Genomic DNA, 21,425 nt, shown 5'->3' with positions numbered 1-21,425 from the left:
GCTTCCACATGAATCATGCCTTTTTTTAACATGATCTGTTTTCCTCATCAACAAAAATTTTTAAAATATGTAACTCCTATTAAATTTAGTGATTAACTGGATTTTTGTAACCTTCCTGCATGTTGACCCCTACAATCTTACCCAAACCTTGAGGGAACCAAACAAAAAAACCCCACATTTCTGCTCTTAGTACTTAGGTAAACAGGCACAGAACATCAGGAAATGTTTGATATGCATGCCCAGCCAGAAATGGAAATTGGATTCAGATCATGGTTCAACGAGATAATTTCCACAAGCAGATGCTAAAATTCCCCTCAGTTAAAACCACCAAACTGAGCAAGTTAGAACAAGCTATGAAAACCACTGAGCATGTGCTAAGCCCTTGAAGCTGCTATGCCTGTTGCACACAAGAGGAAGAGCAGGCAACCAGTTTAGGCAGCTTTCTGTCCAGGCTTACCACTAATTTTGCAAGGAGTGTTTTATAAGATGGAATTTCTATCGCCCTTCACGTAGGTGGCTGCAACACTAGAACATAGCAGGACAAGTGCCAGGCAGGCCAGACCTCCTGAGATGTGTGGCAGCTGTTTGAAGCACATTTTCTTGATGGAAAACACTGAAGTGGGACTGGAGTACTTAGGACTCAGCATCCCCATATAAATCCGAGATTTATCTTTTTGTGAAGGGGACGCTCGGCAGCTGCGGTCTCACGTTCCTCCTTCTCTGTTTCCAAAATGGAAGCTGGCATTTGTGCACTTGGAGACAAATATTGCTGTGCTGCCACTACTATCCCAGCTATGTTCCTTATGGAAGTTTCCAGCTGAACACACAGCTGTGTCTCCTGATGTGTGCAGATGTACCTGACATACAGCAAAACCACCAGGAGATGCCAGTTTTGGACGCACAGATTCCCACTGCAGGCTGATAACTGGTGTAATACAGACTGCCCCATCAGCCAGCCTGTCACTGGCTTTAGAGATTTCAAGGCTCTGGGGCTTTTTTCCTCTCACTGCAATCCTTATTAACAAGCTTTTGGTATTATTTTTTTAATTTCTTTTTTTTTTACTATTATTTTTTAAATTTACCATATTGTCCAAAAGCAGCACTTCACTGCTTCATAGTCTCAAAAAAATTTCTTTACTCAATGAAACACAAAATTATCATGCATTTACTTTTTTTAAATGGACAAGTTATTTTTCAATTTTTTTTTACCTCCACAAATATATATTGACTTGTACACAATCCAATAATGAATAAAGACAAAAGACAACTTAGGACCTGTAGTAATTTTTGTCTCTTTTCTCCTTTGGTGAATGATGAATAATTCTACATGCAAAATACAGGAAAAAAAAAAGGCTAATTGGTGTTGTGATATATTTGTGGAACACACCTGTTGATCTCAACTTGCAGTATCTCCCTTTAATACTCTCCAATAAAGGAAAAGTTATCAGAATGAAAAATAAACAAACAACACCCCCGCCAAAAAAAAACAACCCAAAAAAGAGCGAATACACAGCCTATAAATATTGAAATTGTACATTTAAAATGGTTTGTCTTTCTTTTAGGAAAAAAAAAGCAATGGAAGAGAGTCTCAGAGTATTGCATATGCAGCAAGTACAGTCCTGATTAATGCAGTTTTTCTCCCAATATTCACTGAAGTTTCTTGGTGGCTGTTCTGCAAAATTTGGGTCATGTTAGACTGGGACTAGCAATTACAGTGACATCTCTTTGGCATCTAGCTCCTAACAGGTCTTCATAACCTGCTTCTGATGACCCCTGTGTAACATTGCCTTGCCATGCAACCCCAAAAAAAGCTCAAAAACAACTTAAAAGGCATCTTCTGTAAAACAAATATTTCATTTTTCAAATATGTTTTTGATTATGTAGCAATCTTAGGGAGAAACACTGCATGCCTTCCATAGTCTTCTTAAAAAGAGGAGGAAAAGGGTACACCAAGGTTGCATTTGTTCAATCCCATGATTCCAATTTTCTTTTTTATATTGAGGAATACTTTCACCCCAGAGACATGACAATTTAGAAAACAGAAAGCACCAGATATTGTCAGTGCAAATATTTTATATCTCATCTCTGACACACAACTCAGTGATTTACCAAACATTGTCTGAGGCTGTGTACTGGCAATCTTCCTTGACATGGAAGATGCAGAGAAGATGGATGTGACACAACATTGGGATAACAAGCCCCCAGAAAGCCAAATAAATGTGCAAGCTTGGAAATAGGCAACTCCAGCTGAATGCTGTTAGCACATCTTGTAAGAGCTGATCAAGGCAGTCACTGCAACAAAGCAACACTCAGTGAAACTGAGTTGAAGCACATAACAATCACACCTCAAAGCAGCTGATGCACATCACATTGTGCTATGACCCAATGACACTCAAATTCAGCTGATGAACTCAAGAGCAGAGGCATCCCTATATATTGAATCATTTAATAATACAACTAATAAAATATTCTGAGGCCTTCACTATTTTTTTCCTAAAATCAGTTACAGAAAATACACAAATGGGTCCTAATGAAGAGTCAGAAAATCTTTGTAGATCAGACCACTAAAATATTACACTCCATATATGCATAAATTGTTTCTGGAGGAGCACTCATTAATACAATCATATCAACCTTAAATATCTGTCTTCAGACAGAAATTTCAAACAGCAAATTAAACACACACACAAAGGCATGAAAAAGTCAAGAACAGCAGGATGTTTTGAGCATCCCCTAAATTCTCCAAACACCAGAAACCTGCACTAAATACAATATTTTGTCTTTTGGGGGAATGCTGCTTTCATATGTGTTGTGTCAGTAAATAATTGTAAAGCTATGTCTCTCTACTTCCAGATGGATTCCTGCTGTGCATTCTCTCTCCTGGATTATATAACCTGCAGAATGCAGATCAAGGACATGACTGATGGTCCTTCTGTAATTAGAGTTCCCTAATGATGCCAACATGGATTCTATAACAATGACCCGAGTACAAAGTACCTTACCCTCTTCTGAGCCCTTACAATCTCTTATGCAGGCAGCAATCACAAGCCACTAGAGAGAAAGAATAGAATTCATCTGTACTTTTATTAAGAAAGCCAAAGACATTACTCTGTTAATTTCAAAACTGGTGATATCTAAAATTTTCCTTATATATCCAACAAATTCTTATAGAAGGAGAGAAGTTCCCCAAAGAATATATTTTAACAAATACCAAAGAAAGTTTATTACTGCCTCACCACACTCTATCATTAAAACAGGAAACAATGGATTTCAGGGATCTCTGTATTTATGAAGCTTGTGTTTGTTTGCATGGTAGTTGAATTGCACAGTTCATTTATAGCAATCAATCAGTAGCAAAGCTGCTGCAAAGTGAACCACCCTTGAATACAGATTATGAAGAATATTAATTCAGTAATAATTGAGTTCTTGGAGGCTCACAGGTAACGAAATTAATGTATTATACATCTCACATTATGCTGTGAGAGGTTAGAGGACTTTGAAGCCTTGTAAGACCAAAACCATTAATAGCGCATATTGCATTGTCAAGAGGGGAAAAAAAACCCTGAATTTCCAAGACACAAAAACTTCAGATCAACTCAGATGAATGTGGGGGAAAACTGGAAAGTGGGGGAAACTGGAATGTGGGGGAAAACTGGAAACTTACAAAGTACAGCTACTCTTTGGAAGCAAACAATCAATACCTGCACTGTTTAAACTTTTAGAAAAGTCACAAAAGTACTGTCAGTGTAATACTGCAGCTCACAGGTAATTAACATGCACTGAAACGTTTTCTTCTTTTAGAGACAAAGGTAACCAAAGAGGTGGTTTCATCTATGAATACAATTTCAAGAAACTGCTCTCAGACAACTTTTTAAAACCCCAAACTAACAACAAAATGAAAACAAAAAACCAAACCCACAGATACAAACCACCCAACCACCATCCTTTTCCACGGGGAACAAGTTAGGATGTCCTACCCAGCTTCAATCCAGAGGGATTCAAATCTGTAGATCCTACATTAATCTGTCAGCCCTATGCAGATGGCACAGAGTGTGCTGCGGGGATCTGAAGTGGCCCCAAATCCCTATGTGCTACCAGAACCTGAATGCCACCTAAATTCTGAAAACACACCTCAGTTTAACCATTCATACATGTACCCCAACACCTAAAAGTCACATTTCTGGGCAATGGAAGGCTACAGATACAGTCATCACAACTACAAATACGGCAGGGTCTGAGCTGTTTGTGAAACCTCATGTTTATTTACTTGCATTACAGAAGAAGAGTGGATTCCAAGTGAAGAAAGATCCCAGATGATCCATGGATACTGTAACCAGCTACAGCTTGTATTTGTGAGCTGGACTCCTGTCCTTTGTCAGTCTCTCACACGTCAATGATGTAAATTCTCCAGTTTTTATTTCCTTCTGTTTTCCCTCCCACAAGGTGGCGACCCAAGTAATCCCTTGGGTAACTCGGACACGTACTTTGTGGCAAGGTACAAATTTGTTTTTAAGGGAGAAGAAGTCCAGGAAGAACAGTATTTAAAACTCCCTTCTCTTCTGGCTCAGAGAGCAGGGATTTACCAAAAACTACTGCTAGAGAAGCACACCACCCCAAACACAGCGACCACCCTATGACTTCCCTCACAACACACTAAGATACTTAATGCAGTGTATTTAAACACACCTCTCTGCCCAGGGCTCAGGGCAGTTGGCCTCATACAGCAAGTTCCACATAGATTTTTTGTTTGAAAACATTATAAAGTACAAAAGGCAGCTGACTGACCATCTGGGCTCCACAAAGGATACAGTATGTATCTTTAGAGAACATAACTTTATTTAATAGAAGTTTTTTGCTCCAATATACAAAATAAGGGACTGCAATCCCAATTGACATTTACATAGGTACACAGCAAATAAATTCCACCATTTACAACAACTGACAACTTTCCCACACTCCTCACTGTATTACAGTCAAGAAAAATCCTATAATGTTTTACATACCAATCAGTTATATTTCGTATTTCTGTCTTTTAATTCTGTTTTAAGTTGCAGTTTCTGACATCAGTTTAATGAAGAACTTATAATTATTTCAGCTGCGCTAAAGGAAAAACGAAATATATAATTTGGAATACTATCTCAAAACCCCTATACAAAATAAAAGTCAGTATCTTATAAAAATACATAGCAGGAGTAAAACCAGTGAAACAACAAAAATGTTTTTAATTTTGTTAAAGTATAAAACATTTATCAACTAGCCTCAGCTTTCACCTACTTTAAAATAAAAGAAAAAAAAACAAAAACAAAAATAAGGAAAAAAAAAGAAAAAAAACCCAAACAAATTAGCAAAAGGTAATATGACAGTTCTTTTGCAATACTGTACCTTTAGTATGCAAAGGACTTCATCCTTCTAACATGCACCATTATTCAACTGATTTACCCCTTAAACCTTTTTCTATTGAAAGCCAAAAATAGATGTTAACATTATTTGAATCCTTTCAGAAAAATCCAATCATATTTTTCTGCACCTCCCAGAATATTTAGCCTTTACTTTACAATGCTGGTAGTTTAATCATGATGCATAATCTTCTATAAAAGAATTCTAGCCAAACCAAGGCGTTAGAAACTCTGCATCTTACAAAAGCGATTTGTTAATAGTATGACAGTTGCTAAATAGCCCAATTTATTTAGTGACCCTGTTAGAGATTTGTTCAACTGAGTGAATAGGTGAAGTCATTTCCTGAGCTAAAAGATACAGGTAAGTAAATAGTCAGTTATAGCAGCAGACAGGAGACATTCTTTTTAAAAGTTGTAACAGTATCAATAAAATAACCTTAGAAAATTACAGTAATGTAAAAATCACTAGCTGACAAGGGAGTGACAGGGGCATCCAAGACCTGATTGCCATAATCTGGAATGCACATCCAATGACCTTCCAGAAATTACATTCAGCTACTGTCAGAAAATGTACTCCTAAGTGAAGAATGTCAAATAGTTCACATTTCTTACAGATCAGGTGTTTTGCCAAGATTTAATTCTTAACGCTGTTTCATAAGCCTAAAGCAAAGTAAACTACTTAGTTTCAAAAATTTCCACTATACAGGACTTAAATATTATTACTTTCAGAAGAATGTGGTACCTTCAGTCTCATGAAATTCCAAACCTATTTCTTCTTATTACTCAGACTTAATTTAATGTTTAACAGAAGTTGATCTGCTTTTAGGAGAGGAAATAATATTCTTAAAATTATTTACTTCAATCCAAATCATTCTAATTTGCCTGGAGTATGAACCATCAACAAATCATCAAAGAACTACAAAGACTGGTATACCACCACTGCACCAACGTTTTCTTGTGATTTAAGTCTTCTACATCACTTTTTTCACCCATTAATGGGAAGAGTCTATTCTGATTTTATTAAATAAAGTACCTGAGTTAGATACCAGTTCCTCCAGAAGGAAATCTCTCTTCTGCGTTAAAAATTTTTCAGATGTTGTAGGCATCGCCTTTGTAATTTTTATTGTCTCTCCTTTAATATTTAAACATAATTAGTTTAAATTCAAATGAATATATAAAATTTCCAATACTTGTTAGAATAAAGGACAATACACAAGATCCTAAGTTACAATAATTTATAAATAAAAAATAAACTATTACAAACCAAATCTTTCCCCATACGGAGATGAAAAGCCATAACCTTGACTGATTGTTCCCGATCACACATTATAAATAATGTAAGCTTCTCCAGAGAAGCAAAGCATCCTTGCCTCCCTGACACCACTTTACACCATCAGTTAAACCACTTCCATCAAGAAGGCAATTGAGTTGGGCCCAGACATAACTTCTTGCTTACATGTTAACCTTCCAAACCTCATTCTTTCAAACCTAAGCACAGGAAACTAACTTCACAGGGAATCCTTTACCTTTTCTACACAAAGTCTGTATAAAATACAGATTTCTAATGTTCCTAACTGCACCAAACCTGATTCAAAGGTCACTGAAGTCCATGGAAGGCTTCAATGGGCTTTGAACTAGGACCACAGAGATGGCATTCCCCAAAGGAAAGCTCCTGCAAGAGTGGCTGGTATCTCTCTTTTTGCTTTTATGGGATGCAGTGGAGATGTGTAGTCAGCATGATACCTGAGCAAATAAAATGAAAATGATATAAACATTTTAAGAACCCCAAACTCTTTTCTTAGTTGTGTGCAAACTGTGCTATTGCCCCTAGAGCTCCCTGCTTTCCTTCTCTTCAGTGCTTGCTCCACTCCAGGACAGAGAAGATGTGAGACACAAGAATCTCTCTTCACTACAGCTCCCCCTCAGTCCCGGGACTGATAGAAGAGGATGTAACCAGACTCAGAGTTCTTTGAGATGTCTGATGTCAACCCGTAGAATTCCTCAATAGCTTGTGCATCAATTTTCTGGATGTAAAAACACAAAAAAATTGAAGTAGGAATGTCTTGCATAATATACACATAAAATTAGGTTCCACTCTAAAAGTTATTGTAAAACCAAATTAACTTTCACATAATTACATAACACAATAAAATCCAAATAATTCTTCAACTTGTTATGTTTCAGCTTTTCCTCAGCCATCAACTGCACAGAGGGTAGCAGCTATGTATGTTTTATATATAAATTCTTAAATGTTGCTGTAAGTATTGCATTAAGTTCCTATGTATCGTAAACTAAAACCCAATTTATCTATATCATTATTTGTCTTGCCACAGAACAGTTCATTAAACAATGGTGAAAGACAGTGGTCATGAACAAAAGAGTTTCTTTTTAAAAACCTAAGTGGAATTCAAAGCGTTGTACAGTCAAATAGTAAGGCACAGCTCTGCACACACAATTATTGCCCATTTGGACTGGGGTTGAAGCCTCTTTTCATCAGCACACCAGTCATTCTACTTTAAATAATCAGATCCACAAGAGAGATGCATGTGCTCTGGTTAGGCTTACCTCAACAATATCATCATCAAAAAGCAACCAAAAATCATGACTCTTCACTATTGCAATATAATGTCCTCTGTTAGGGCCACTGTAAAATAAAATGGGGAAAGAACATAAACCATAACTTACATATATGTGGAGATGCATTCCCTTTAATAATTTTTCTTGTAGAAAAGCAGCACTTAACAATAATTAAAATGGCTACCACTACAATTTCTGTTTGGATGTGTCTTGTCTTTTTTTTTTTTACTCTCTACTTACATCATCCTCACAATACAGTCTTACTTATTATGCTAAATAAAGTATTACAATTTCAAATAAGGAATGAGCAGCACAGGCACTGACAATATAAATGAAATCTTAAACAGAGACAGAGAAGTGAAAGCAATAAAGCATTCTGATATTTCATAGAGACAGAACAGATCCCAAACTATTTCTGATCTTCAGAAAGAAAAAGCCTGTAGAGCTGCTGCTCATCTCCAGTCTCTTTATCTGGTCCACTGTAAACAGAAACTGAATTAAATGGGCAGTTTAGGAGTCTCAAGAAGCTCAGCAATGAGAAGGGCTCCAAATTAAAACTGTCACAATGCTTAGCCTCTTCAGTTTTGGCAGACAAGAAATTTCTCCACGACTATGCCAGAAAAAAACAACCCACCAGAACTTTAGGAGTGCATTATTTGTCATCAGGTTTCAAGTAAGGAAACAGCACAATTTCTGAAACAGCTGAACCTTACAACTGAAAGTGCACAACCGAGTTGAAGCAGCTCTGGAACTGCCACAGCTGGCCAGCAGCACTCCCATGGCTTTTGTGCCCAGGTCAGGGAGGGAAGGTGCCATCCCTGAGGGAGATATCTGTGCACCAGACCACCATGAAAACAGCATGGGCATCTCCTTCCTGCCCATGGCCCCGAGAATAGCAAAGTCCCCAAGAAAGCAGAAATGGTCAGAATGGCCAGAAAGACTTTCCCCTATAATCCAGAACAAGACTGTCCCAGAAAACTACGGCACAAAGGCTTTTTTTCCAAAATCGTCCAATTTGAGATCTATTTATCTTAAGTCTACTCTTTAGTCATTGTGAGAAGACTGAATAAGTGGAGCAAATTGTCCAAATAGAAAGCAAAATTAGGATTCCTAGCTATGAAACTGTGACCAGTACAACCTAATCTAATGTCAAGGTTACCCTGCTTTGAGTTTTAGTATTTGACGTTACAATATAAATTATTCTGTGATTCTAAATGTCAAATCTTAATTTTCAAGTTTTCAACTTAAGGCTTTTATCCACTCAATAAGCAGATTGTAGAACAAGCTGGTTTTAAGCCTTGAAGCCACAAGAACATTTGTTGAATATAGCAAAATCAAATACAAATCTAACAGTCCTATTTTGAAAGCAGTGAAACAAAGTAATCAACAAAACTCATAATATATGGATATATTTCAGAAAATGTTGCTCAAGCCTTAAGGAAAAAACCACACCCTAAAGGAAATGCTTTATAAATTAATCTTTCTATAATGCTTTCCTTCCTAAGAAAGCTGTTTTCCTTAGAAACTGTTTTTAAATATTATTATATGATAATGTGTGGTTTGTGTTGTTTTTTTTAAAACACAGTTAAGTTCATATAAAGATCTGTAATGTGAAATACAGTCACCATGTTTCACAATGATCTCTCAAAGCAACAGGGCCATAATTTCTGTCAGGACTGATAGCTTTTCCCCGCAACACTTTTTTTCCTAAAAAAGTTTCTTTTTATTTGATTTATATGACACTGGGGGCTTTGTGTTGTTCTTTTAAGCACAGTTATGTTTATAAAAAAATCCCTTGTTTATAGCAGAGTAATTACCTTCCACAATGAACTACCACAGCAACAAGGTCATACATTCTGTCAGGATTGGTGGCATCTCCTGAGGTGTTAAATAAACGAAGCTCTAAAGGAAAAACTACTCTATAAGAGAGTTTTGTGTACCGATGCAGCTGATCCATGTACTTAAATCTCTTCAAATGGAGAGCTAAAATCATAGGCAGCTTTTTTACTTTCATCCTGAAAAAAAGAACAAACCCAAAAAAACCCAGCAGTATTTCCAATATTTATCCTAAACATTCAGTAGGCATCAACAACCAAGAAATTTGGTTTACTGAAGTCTTTAAAAACCTTTGCAAGCATTAAAAGAAACCAAAACAATCAGCTGTTTAAAAGTATGTTGTGTTGCTAAACTAAAGGAAGATTTTTAACTGGAAGAGAGAGAGAACTGAAAATGTATTTGAAACAGTAAGATGTACTACATAAAAACAGCTGTGATGAGCTCACATAATAATTTACACATAAAGATCACATAGCACAGAATTCAATTTTTAAGTTTATCAATTTTTAAGTTTACCCATAGCTTTCCAAAAGCAAAAGCCAGATCCCACTTGATGTACAGTGCAGGTATTGCAACAGCTAGTTCAGAGGTCCTGTTCCAGCTGAATTTCCTAGTAAACCAGCCAAGTCAAACAAGCTCTTTAAAATAAGCTTTGTTACACCACTTTGTCACATAAGTATTACTCCCAAGTTTTCCTAGCCATTCATTTCCAAGCCATTCATTTTTAAATTTCCAAGGGACACAAATAGCCCACTGTTATGCACCTACCTCCTGCTATCCAAACAAGATAAGGCTGAGCTCTGGCACAAAAATTTGGTACAAATGTTGCAGCAATGTTTTACAGCAGTCAACGCCAGAAAGTGACCTAGTTCTACTGAGGGCTCAATAGCCCCTTTCCCTAGCATGAGGTATTGATGTCTCACATCAGTGCCTACAAATCCTCCTCAGCCAACCATAGCTGGCCTGGCAGCATCACAGATTTCCAAATCTTTGGGCAATGAATCTGCCCATGCTAATAGAACAACCAAACCAGAGCTCTCTGCTTCTTGGCACAGCCAAGTGCCTTAGACCAGCACAGTGCTGCCTTTTCAAACTTTCAGCCCCAAAAGTCAGCTCAAAAGTCTCTGCAATACAGCCCAGGTTTCAGACGTGTCTATTAAGGCCACACTTTCAGAATGTCAGGAAATTTGTAAAAGACAGCCCATTTTCAAAAGATAGGGGACTGTGGACAAATTCCTTGATAACTCACCTGCCCACAAGGGAACCAGGAAATGAAAACAGCTGGAGCAGGGCAGAAAGATGACAGGAGCAACTATTTTTTAGGATGAGTTACATTTTTATTGTATTATGGCTATAATTTCTGCTCTCTTTACAAAACTAAGTCCTCTCCTTACAATGTAACTGTGTTTGGTAATTGGTGCTCTTTCAGTGGTGAAGAAATTTGCTACACCATCTTTGAGAGCTGAGTAGTCCCCATCACAGATATAAAAACTGTTTTATAGAGATGGAAGAAAAGTATGACTGCAGTGAAACTGAGCCTACACCCCACGTGAAACCCAAAACATAAGCAATCAAAGCTGTGTTTTGCCATGGAAGTGCCTACAGTACAGGTTTATGCCAACCCAATTTATATTGGTCATGGCTCACATTACCTCCCACACAGAAAAAGAGCTCAGGCAACAGAAAACAGGCCAGGCCTGGATTCACAACCTCTACCAGACACCAATTAGTAAGCTGAGGCAATGTGTGAAGGCAGACTTGGCAGATGAGATATGCAAAAGCTGTGTGTGCAATCCATGGTAAACCAAATAACCAGCAGCAGTGGCATAACCAGTAAAGCATGTCAGAGCTCCCACTCCTTCAGCCAAATACTTTATCAGATAATAAATAACCACACAGTACACAAATTGACAGGTTTTTCAAAGGTGTAAACAAGACTAGAATTATTAGGCAGACAAGAATTGGTCTTAAACAAACATCATGGTTTTCAGGCTTCCACAGAGCTTCTGATGATTTTCAGGAGCTCTGTCAAGCAGTTTAGCGCAACTAATCAAACACATTCAAGAAATCAGAAACTCAGTCAACAACAACAGTTACAAAAAGTGCTATCAAACTGAATCTTTCAGCAACTGGAGAAATGATTTCATTTTCAAAACAAAACTGAGTTTAAGAAGTCACATGCAATCAATGACTTCATCATTGCCAATTATTTTTTATTAGTCCCCGAGAGCTTGTTTTGACTTGGCTTTTTAACTTTTCTTTGGTCTTAAGACTATTCATTTTCTCATTTGTAAAATAAATAATGATCAAAGGAGTCCTTTACATGGATTCTCTCTACTCGTGGAAAGAGACACATTGAATTCTAGCAAGAGGAATGAAGGCAAGTTACTTTTAAGTGGAAGAACAGTAGAAAAACTAAGGGGAAAAGGGTGTTCCTGCCTTTACACACACACACACACAAAAGCAGTACCAGAGTATTTTCACTGATTGTCTCCTTCCCCAACTGTGCTGTACCTTTTATGTGCTTCTTGCTTACTGCGACACTCTTCACAGTAATACTTGTATTCACTGCACAGAGTTTCTGTGTTGCTGAAACCCCTGAGTAAAAAAGACAAAGCTGTAAACACTGATTTTTTAATATGAAATATCCTTATAAATGTACAATATCAACAAAACTTAATACACTTCAATCTACATAAGATAGAACTGGCAGCTTATTTCCTGCTTTCTGGGTAACAGGTAAAGGCAAATCACAAAAATTTGGATTTTTGTGCCTACCTTAAACAGTGAGTGATTGAAGTATTCTGCTCCACGTCAACTGAAAGGTCTAGGAAGTCTTCATCCTTGCTGCTTACCTGCATGAAAAGAAGACCCAATAGAACATAGTTAAGACAAATAATACTAATTTACCTCTGTTTTTCAGTACCACTTTCTATTGACAGAATGCATCTTTTACCCTATAATATCCTTTTAAAAAAATTGGCAAGCGGCCTTTCTATTTCAGAGATTTGCTGTATTTTCTCTTTTTTTTTCAGGAAAGGTGAAGTGTGCATGAGTCTCTGGGTGTATGTAATGCCAGTTGTCATTATGCTGTGATTTCAGATGAATGATATTAATGCCAAGTTTCTTCTACACCTCAGATTTTTCAAAATAACAGAATCACTGTGACTTTTCTGCTTAGAGCTCTCACTTCTGCTCTTCTCTGACTCCCTTGAACTGAAAGTTATGTATTTGCATGTCATAGTGTACCCAATAAACAGCATGATTATTTTGAAGCCTCTTCCAGACTAGACTCATACTCTTAAAGGAGCAGCAGACAGTAAATTTGGCAAATGAGAGCTTGGAGCTTGGTCTGACAGCGGCAGAATAGCAGCCAATTCTCACAAAAATGTAAGAGCAACAAGAAAGTAAAACAGAACATTCTAGAAGCAGAAAATAAATTCCACCACAAACCCTGACAAACGATGTAAAGATCCATAGCTGCCCTGAAAACCAACTATGCTATTGAAGTTTTAAAAACCAGTTATGTGCAACCTTAAATTTTGCCTGCTAGTGTGTCCTCTCTGTATCTAAATATTCTCAATGTCACTCATGACAATGGTCTCTGCCTAGATACAGAAGTAAATGCTTTTAGAAAAGATACCTGGCTGCAGTTTCTTGACTGAATGCAGGAAAAGTGAAATAGGTACAGGGAAATAATATACGTTGAGTCTTTTAAACATGTGACATTTATGTTCCCTTTTCAGCTCAGAAGGGGGAAAAAAAAGAAGAAGTGGAAATTTGTTTTCTAATAATCAAGCGATGAGAAACACACAGCTCCTAAGGGCAGCGTACATGGAGAAAAAAAAGAAAAAGGCAGATGGTCAAGACAACCATATTTGAGCATTAAAAACACAAGGCAAGTCCAAACACCCAGGAAATTAAGTTGAAAGCTTCTGTTAATACCTGTGAGAAAACTGGGCTCCCACTGTTCTGTCCCTAGTCTTTCCAAGAGTAAGTGTGCATGTCAAAAAACACCACTAATCAGTACACATAATTTCTACTGCAATATTCAGACGCTCAAGTATAATGTTTATACTTTTAGAGAGATCACAGAACACATATGGAAAACTTCCAGAATGTTTAGAGTGGGGGAAAAAAAAGTCACCTGGGCTTTCAGTGTGCTGCACATTCCCTGTATTCAGGGATGTATTAAGGTTTAGTTGTGTGGTCAATTCTTCAAAATATCCCCTTGCAAATCACTCTTGTAATTATCAGACCTGCATTTATAATACTAAGAACTCTGGAGGAAATCACTGTAACTGGGGATTAGGAATGGCTCAGGAAAAAAAAAAAATCAGTTCTAGAAAATACTCTGCTGCTGCAGTCTTCAGCTAGGACAGCTGGAATTAGGGAGTCATGTGATCAGTGTTATTCAGACATGCAATTAGATAATTCTTCCTCTTTTGGTCTAATCAAAGAAAATTACATGAAACAATAGAGATTTCACAGGCAGCTTTATCCCACACAAAAGCTGTAAGGGCAATGGAGAGGAGGGAAGGGATGTGCTCTACTTGGATAAAAAGAGATTGGTACTGAAAACAGAAGTTTGCAAAAGGACAATTTCCATTCTCTGTGATAATATGGCCTTAAAACACCTCACTCAGGTTAGACAGTCCACTGTGCACTTAGGACCACGAGGAACCACTAAAGGTTTCATTGCAAGAATAGCCAAGTGGAATTTTTTCCATTTATGTTGGTGATTTATAAATTGCTATTCTTAATTTTTAAGATTCTTTGAGCCTTAGTATTTGAACAGATTTTTCTAACATGAACTCATAGTTTTAATTAAAAAAAAATAAAAGCCACTCTGGAGTCTTACAAGTCTCCCCCGAACACTTTTTGTAAAGGTTCTGTTTCAAATACACATCACTACAATTCTCAGATTACAATCAGCAGTGCTATGTATTTCAATCATCTATAGAATGAAAAAAATGATGGGCATGATCAGAAAACCTCAGCACTTGCAGGATCGAGCCCTGAGGTGTTCAAAAAGCTGTCTGAGTGCCCCTAACAGGAACATCTGAGTAATAGTGAGGACTCTGGATGTTCCAGAGCTCTGGCTGAAGAGGATGGTGTGCTGTTCCCACGTCAAGGACATCATCTGCACCCACACAGCTCAGCTGTACTCTGATGACCAAAGCTGCACAGAACACAAAGCTCAGAAGGCTGAAACTCACAGAATCCATTATTTCTTACACTTGGGGATTTCACTGGCAATGTGAATCTGCTCACTGGCAAAAGAGCTCTTGCAGCTATAGACTGCCACATGTGCTAAAACAGAAAGCAGTTTTAAAAGAAGCTGAAACAAGTGTGTGACTTATCTTGGTTAAAAAAAAAAAAAAGAGAGAAATGAAAATCGAGCAGAGCTAAAGGCTCTGTAGGACTCATATGAGAGAGAACACTGGGATTTTACTTATTGCCTTCTCTCAGTCCAAAGCAGAACCTGAGCCAAAGAATTTTATGCCTTGTAGAGTCATTTGAACCCAAAAGCAAGACCATCATCTGGAGACTGATATGGTGGTTTTGACAATTTCCTATATTTCTCTGTAGAAGTACTGGCCACATTTAGCTCTTTGAAATTTAATGGAGCCAATTATAATACTTTCTGGTTTACTGTTATCCATCCTTAAGCTATGAGAGAAATCCATAAAACCAATTAACTTCTAGATAGTTGCTATAAATTAGCCCTAAAATTTACATTCACTTCATGATTCTGCCTCTATCAAGGAAGGGCGAAAGCATTATACAGAGAAACTCCATTAAAAACATGTAAAAACAACTTACAATCCTTTTGTAACATATTCATTTAATAAATTGACTTGATTCACAACACAAATCTTTATTAAAGAATCACATCTACGTTCCTTATACTCCACTGTCCATACTTAAACTGAGGATGCATCTTCAGATAGTTCAGTTTTTAAGATGGGCTAATGAAACAGTGCATCTGGCAGGATGCTCTTTTCCACAACCAGGACAACCAAAATCAGAATAAAATTTTGCTCATTTTAGGAACATTGAGGAGGTTTGTCCCATTAGAAGATAATGACTGTCACTTTCAGCAAAGATATATGTTATGCTTTATATTTAAATATGCAATAAATTTACAATTTAAATTAAAAATGCACTAGGGCTATTGTCTTGTCATTAAGAAGCAGAAATTCATCCACTACTGCTTGTAATCTTGTACATGAGCTATTTCCAAGTCCTCCTAACATTTTAGCTTATATTTCTAAACACAGAAAGAATCTAAATGCCAACAGCTCCTAATAAGCATCAAAACAATCATATACTCAGTATTTTAAAAATAAGACACTATTCACAGTAATATTGCCCATTTAATGTCTCCAAATGTGCTTCTAAGTGCTCATTTCCAGGTCATTGTGTTTTAGACACAAGCTGACATACAAAAACAACAGAAACTGATAAAATAGTTTCCAGATTACTTTGATTATTATATTGTTCAGCAATAGCTGAATATTTCTATTAGCTACAGCTAATAGAAAAAAACAACTAAGCAGTGTTAGTAGAATTCTCAAAATTGTGACAGACCTGATAACTAATAAAATATGCTGGCAAAGAGCATATCAGTGTTTTAAAATTGCATTAAGGATGATGCCTAGATCAAAATCCTGACAGCAGTAATTCATAATGCCACAGTGAGGAAAGGTAATGATGCCAGTTGTGTCAAAAGATCCAGGCTAAACTCATGTTTCAAGGGAAAAAAAAAAAAGAACAGCTCAAGAAGTAGAAGAGAAACAATTGACAGTTGCCAAGAAATACTTATTAGGGAGAGGAAATCTAGAAAAAATATGGTAACGTGGAAGAAACACCTAAATTACTCATAGTCTGCAGTTACATTATACATGATATTATGAAACTCTTTTCTTTGAAATAAAAGAGATGGGTATTTCCAGAAGACTGAGAAAATTACATGAGAAATATACAGATTTGATTAATTCTTGCCTTCCAACATCATGCTGACATATCTGCATTATCTAATTAAGTTAAAGAAAATTGGTGTGAAGTTATACAAAAACCACAGCCATTTAACTTTTTACAATCTCTAAGGAATAGACCATGACAGAATTACTGTAATTTTAAAATTGTGCTGCTTTTACTCTTTCTCAAGCTGGTAAAATCCAATTTTAAGTTTTTATGAAATACATTCTTTCTCTTATTGTAGAACTTCTCAAAAATATTTTAGTATAGCATACTCAGAGAAAGAGTTTATTTCTCAGGGTGTAGTATTAGAAGAATTCCTGTGGACAGACATTTAGGGAAGGATTACTTTTCGTGAACATGAAGGTATGTTTTTTGAGAATCCCAGTCTACTACCAAAGTGCCAAAAGCCAACCATTAGTATCTTGATTTCAACGGCTTTAAATTTAAAAACTAGGAATCCATGGAAACTGATTCATAATACTTAATTATGAGATGTATCAGTAAGCACAACACTAAGTTATTTAGACATTAAATTTGAGAAGAACCTCACACCCTTAAATCACAGAGTTTACTCTGTTTAAGAATACACCACTTTAGAATTTTCTGATCGAAATTTTGAAGGTGATTATGATCACACTGACAAAAAATCCAACTGGGCATTTTCCTAATATTGATCAAATGTCTCTTCCTACAATTCATGCATCGGCTGCTGGAATGTTCTTACTAACAAAGAAAAGACACAACTATAAAGATCACTGAGGAAAGAAATTAATATCCTGGTCTGCTGGGAGAAATGAACCGTGAAGCACGCAGCTCTGAACGTGGCAGCGTTGGTGTTTACAAAGCCCATGAGAACTTACAGTTTCACAGGTAAGACACCTGGTTTCATTAGTTAACGTTCCCTGGAAGATCTCGTGCACCCAGGTGGGGTCTGGGGGGCTGTTGCTCTCACTGTCCACGTTGCCATTGGGCAGGCGCCCGTTCTGCTTCTCCTGCTTCCTCTCCTCTTGCAAGATGTCCGCGATGGTGTTCAAAAGGTAGTTCAGGAACTCGTGTGCATCCTGCTGCATGTAGTTATCAAACAGTTCTGTGAGATAAAACACAAGGCTTACTAACTGATCAGTTAGTGCTGTGCTACAGAAAGGTTTTTAAGAGAGTGAGATTTCAAAACCAGTCCTTTCTTTCCCATCTTGAATCATTCGCGGCAATACGACACCAACCCAAAATGCCTACTTGATAAACTAAGCCAAAAAAATAGGGGGTGGGAAGAGGGGACAGCAAGTCAGCTTGCACTGACAGAAATCACTCAGCTGATTGGAATTACCTGAAAACTGAACCATATTGCAAGAAAACCAGGGCACAATTCAATGGCCTAAACACAGGTGAATGTGGGGTGCTGCCAGAACTGGTACAGGTCATTTTGCCCAGCCTCCAGATGCCACTGGATCTCCTACAAGGGGCTATGCTATCACTGCCAAGCTTAGGTCAATGTCTTGGATAACACAGATTCAGTAATAGTCACTTCTTTTCTCTCTGACCAGGAATTGCTAAGAGGAAATTTACCTGCCTATTTAAAAAGCATTCTATATCCCCAGCTTGTCTCATGCAAATCTTTTAATGTTCAATTATTTCACTTTGCTGGCAGTCCAAGAATGTTCTAAGAGACAGGCCTTCAGTGTACAGGAGTGGATAGATGAATGAAAAAGATACTCAGTGAAATTCAGATTTTGAAATGCTAACAGGCACTGTAGGGAAGCTTTACAGTCATTCACCTGATGGCATCCAGGAATAAACTTCAAATAGAAAAAAAAGGTCTAAGGTTATTAGCTAAGTAGGGAAACCCTGAGGCTAATCTAGGTCATTTGGAGAGGTTAAGTAGTGCAATAGGCCAGGCAAGAGTAGGAACCATGTAGTTTATTTAATGAACTACTACACTATTTTTGAGACAAGTGAGTTCAATCTAGCCAATTGCAAGGTCTTTACTTAATCAAGTAAATCAAGGCAGGGCAAGAGCTGCAAGTCTCTTGAGGTAAAAGACTTCAGAGGTTCTTCACAGTGTAATACCACAGGTCAGGGCTTTGTGCCCAGTCAGTAATAAGCATTAACTAGAGCAAAGTGAAAGCTACAGATTGCTCATTTTACAATTATAATAACTTTATGCAAATGTAACAGTACACCTCCAGCTGTCTTCAAGCCAGCAGCTGCTTCCCAAGCAAATAAACTTTAAGGTCATTAATAGAGAAACACAGAATTGCTTGGGTTAGAAGGGATCTTAAAGATTATTGAGTTCCAGCTCCCCTGCTCTGGACAAGCATACCTTCCAACAAGACCAGGTTGCTCAGAGCCCCATCCTACCTGGCTGTGAACACTTCCAGGGATGGGGCACCCATAGCTTCTCTGGGCAACCTACTCCAATGCCTCACCATTATCAGTGTTGATAATTTCTTCCTAATCTCTCATCTAAACCTGGCCTCTTGCAGTTTAAAGCCATTTCCCCTCGTCCTGTCACTACACGCCCTAGTGAAAAGCTCCTCTCCAGTTCAGAGATGTACAAAATATCCATGCTGTATTCAGACATTGCAAATAAAGATGGAGCAGCAGCTTTGGAGTCTGGAATACATTAAGACTGTCTCCTCAGTTATCACCCTGATATAGCTGGATACTGACTGAAGAGACTCTAGACTGGTGTTGCACACCTACCTGGTTCCTAAACTAACTCTTCTTTAAGGCTCAAAATTATAAACCCTTACAATAAGCACTTAATAGCATATATGATACCCATGTAATTACAGCCTGAATCTATTTGTACAAAAGGTGAGAGTATCATCATTAAAAGAGGCCCAAAAATATAAGGGTTGAACTTCTACATCTGATCTCTCTACTGTAGGTTTTCCAATTGCCTTGCTCTGCGTAGAATTTTAGTGGCATGACATAATTACACACTACAAAGAACACTTTCTGTAATGAACTCAATGGCCCCTGTGGTTTGCTTTCTGCTTTCCATTGGAATGATTCTCTGCATTTGTTATAATGAACTGTTTCTGTAAATGTATCAAACACAAGCACACTTACCCCGAGGATACGTGCCAAAGAAGGGAATGAGTTTTCTGCTCTGCACAGGCAAGTTATTGTACAGTACCCAAGAGCTTTTTTTTAACACCATCATTACAGCTCATGGAGTGCATTTGCTGGAAGAACCATGTCAAACTAGGAATGTCATCATAATATTTTATCTCTTGTTTTTACTACAGAGATAGTCATAATTTAAATGCTTTTTCAATCTGTATTCATGGTCTTGGAATAGACTGCAACAGTATGAACACATCTATTGCAGCAGCATTAAGTATGGTATCTCATACTCTTTATTTAAATATAGTAATTACTCCTTAAGGAAAAAATGTTGCATTTTTACAAAAATGTGTCCAAATTGAGTAGTAGATTACAAGGCTTCATTTATATTTTAACATCAAATAATTTTCTAGAACATTCTGACGTAATTAGCCCTGCAGATAAGAAACAAGAAATGCGAAAAATCCCTAGAAATTTCTTGAAATTTAGGATAACGATGACATTCAAAAAACAATTTGCCAAAACTACTTAGTGGTTTTAAAAGAAGGTCAAGTTACATATTGCATAAATTCTAGGTCAATTTAAAAAGGTGGGGGGCTTTAATCTAGATTCTTATGGGCAAATCTTTCTATAGGCTCAATTTGGGAGACCGATTCATCCATTCAAAAAAATTTTTTAAAAACAAAGAACAAAGGTTTTACAGTGAATTTTGATTACAAATATTAAACTTCCAGAGAAACAAAACTAGCAAGCAATTTCATAAGCAGATAGTGACAATATGACAATAGACTTTAGCTCTATTTGAAGAGACAGAAACAAGGATTCCCTCTCAAAACTGCTCCAGGGTTACACCCTTACCCTGGGGCCACCTCTTGTTTATACTACAGCACCAAGAGCACTTTCTATATAGGCACTCTACAGAGCACAAATACATAGGCATTTAGCTGGCATACACTGTGCCAGCTTCAGAATCAAATCATAATTGCTATAATTGTTACACAAGATAAAGAAAAAAAAAGTTACCATTTTCTTTTCGTAATCTTGTTATAAATTTCTTGGGAGGTATTACTCCAACTTTTTTCTTCTGGGTGGCTATACTGTGGAAGAGATCAGCTAAGCATGTAAGGAGATTCTCTTTTTTTCTTGGCTGACTCTTGTAGGCTAAGACTTTGTCCCGAAATGGTCGACAAAAATAAAGTGCCTGGAGAACTGAATTGCAGTAGCATGTGTTCCCAAACTACAAAATAAGAGAGAGATCTGTGAGTTTGCATTGCATTGCATTACTGTAGAGAGACAAAAATAATTCCAAGCTGTAAGAGAGTGCATAAGCAGAGGTCACCTTTCTGCAAGTCATTTCTTCCTGACTTTAAGGTAGAAAACATACTGATGTTGCACAAAGGATTACCAAGTACCCTGTATGTAAGTGCATGAAACACCTAGGCTAATTTGAACAATACTATTTAATTTTGTCTCACCTAAAATTTAACTTATTGGTAATATTTTCTATGTATTTGGGTCAAAATGTTCAAAAAATACCTCCAATGTCACAACTCCCAAAAT

General features: G+C 37.2%; 1 protein-coding gene across 1 annotated transcript in view; it reads right to left on the bottom strand.

Annotated features, from left to right (window-relative positions):
- Positions 1 to 4,814: 4,814 nt before the first annotated feature.
- The window catches only part of USP12 (ubiquitin specific peptidase 12), a 32,752-nt gene continuing 16,141 nt past the window's right edge, over positions 4,815 to 21,425 (bottom strand). The window contains exons 3-9 of the mRNA XM_036404145.2: positions 20,889 to 21,102; positions 17,657 to 17,883; positions 12,588 to 12,664; positions 12,324 to 12,407; positions 9,791 to 9,988; positions 7,962 to 8,040; positions 4,815 to 7,420 (exon numbers count right to left, since the gene is read on the bottom strand). Coding sequence (XP_036260038.1) covers positions 7,319 to 7,420; positions 7,962 to 8,040; positions 9,791 to 9,988; positions 12,324 to 12,407; positions 12,588 to 12,664; positions 17,657 to 17,883; positions 20,889 to 21,102 — 981 coding nt within the window. The 3' untranslated portion in view covers positions 4,815 to 7,318. The remainder of the gene's footprint in view (positions 7,421 to 7,961; positions 8,041 to 9,790; positions 9,989 to 12,323; positions 12,408 to 12,587; positions 12,665 to 17,656; positions 17,884 to 20,888; positions 21,103 to 21,425) is intronic.

This window comes from Molothrus ater, chromosome 2 (genome assembly GCF_012460135.2).
Source record: "Molothrus ater isolate BHLD 08-10-18 breed brown headed cowbird chromosome 2, BPBGC_Mater_1.1, whole genome shotgun sequence".
In the NCBI taxonomy this organism is placed as follows: domain Eukaryota; kingdom Metazoa; phylum Chordata; class Aves; order Passeriformes; family Icteridae; genus Molothrus; species Molothrus ater.
The sequence above is the reverse complement of the archived record's forward strand: the minus strand, read 5'-3'. Positions and strand labels throughout refer to the sequence as shown.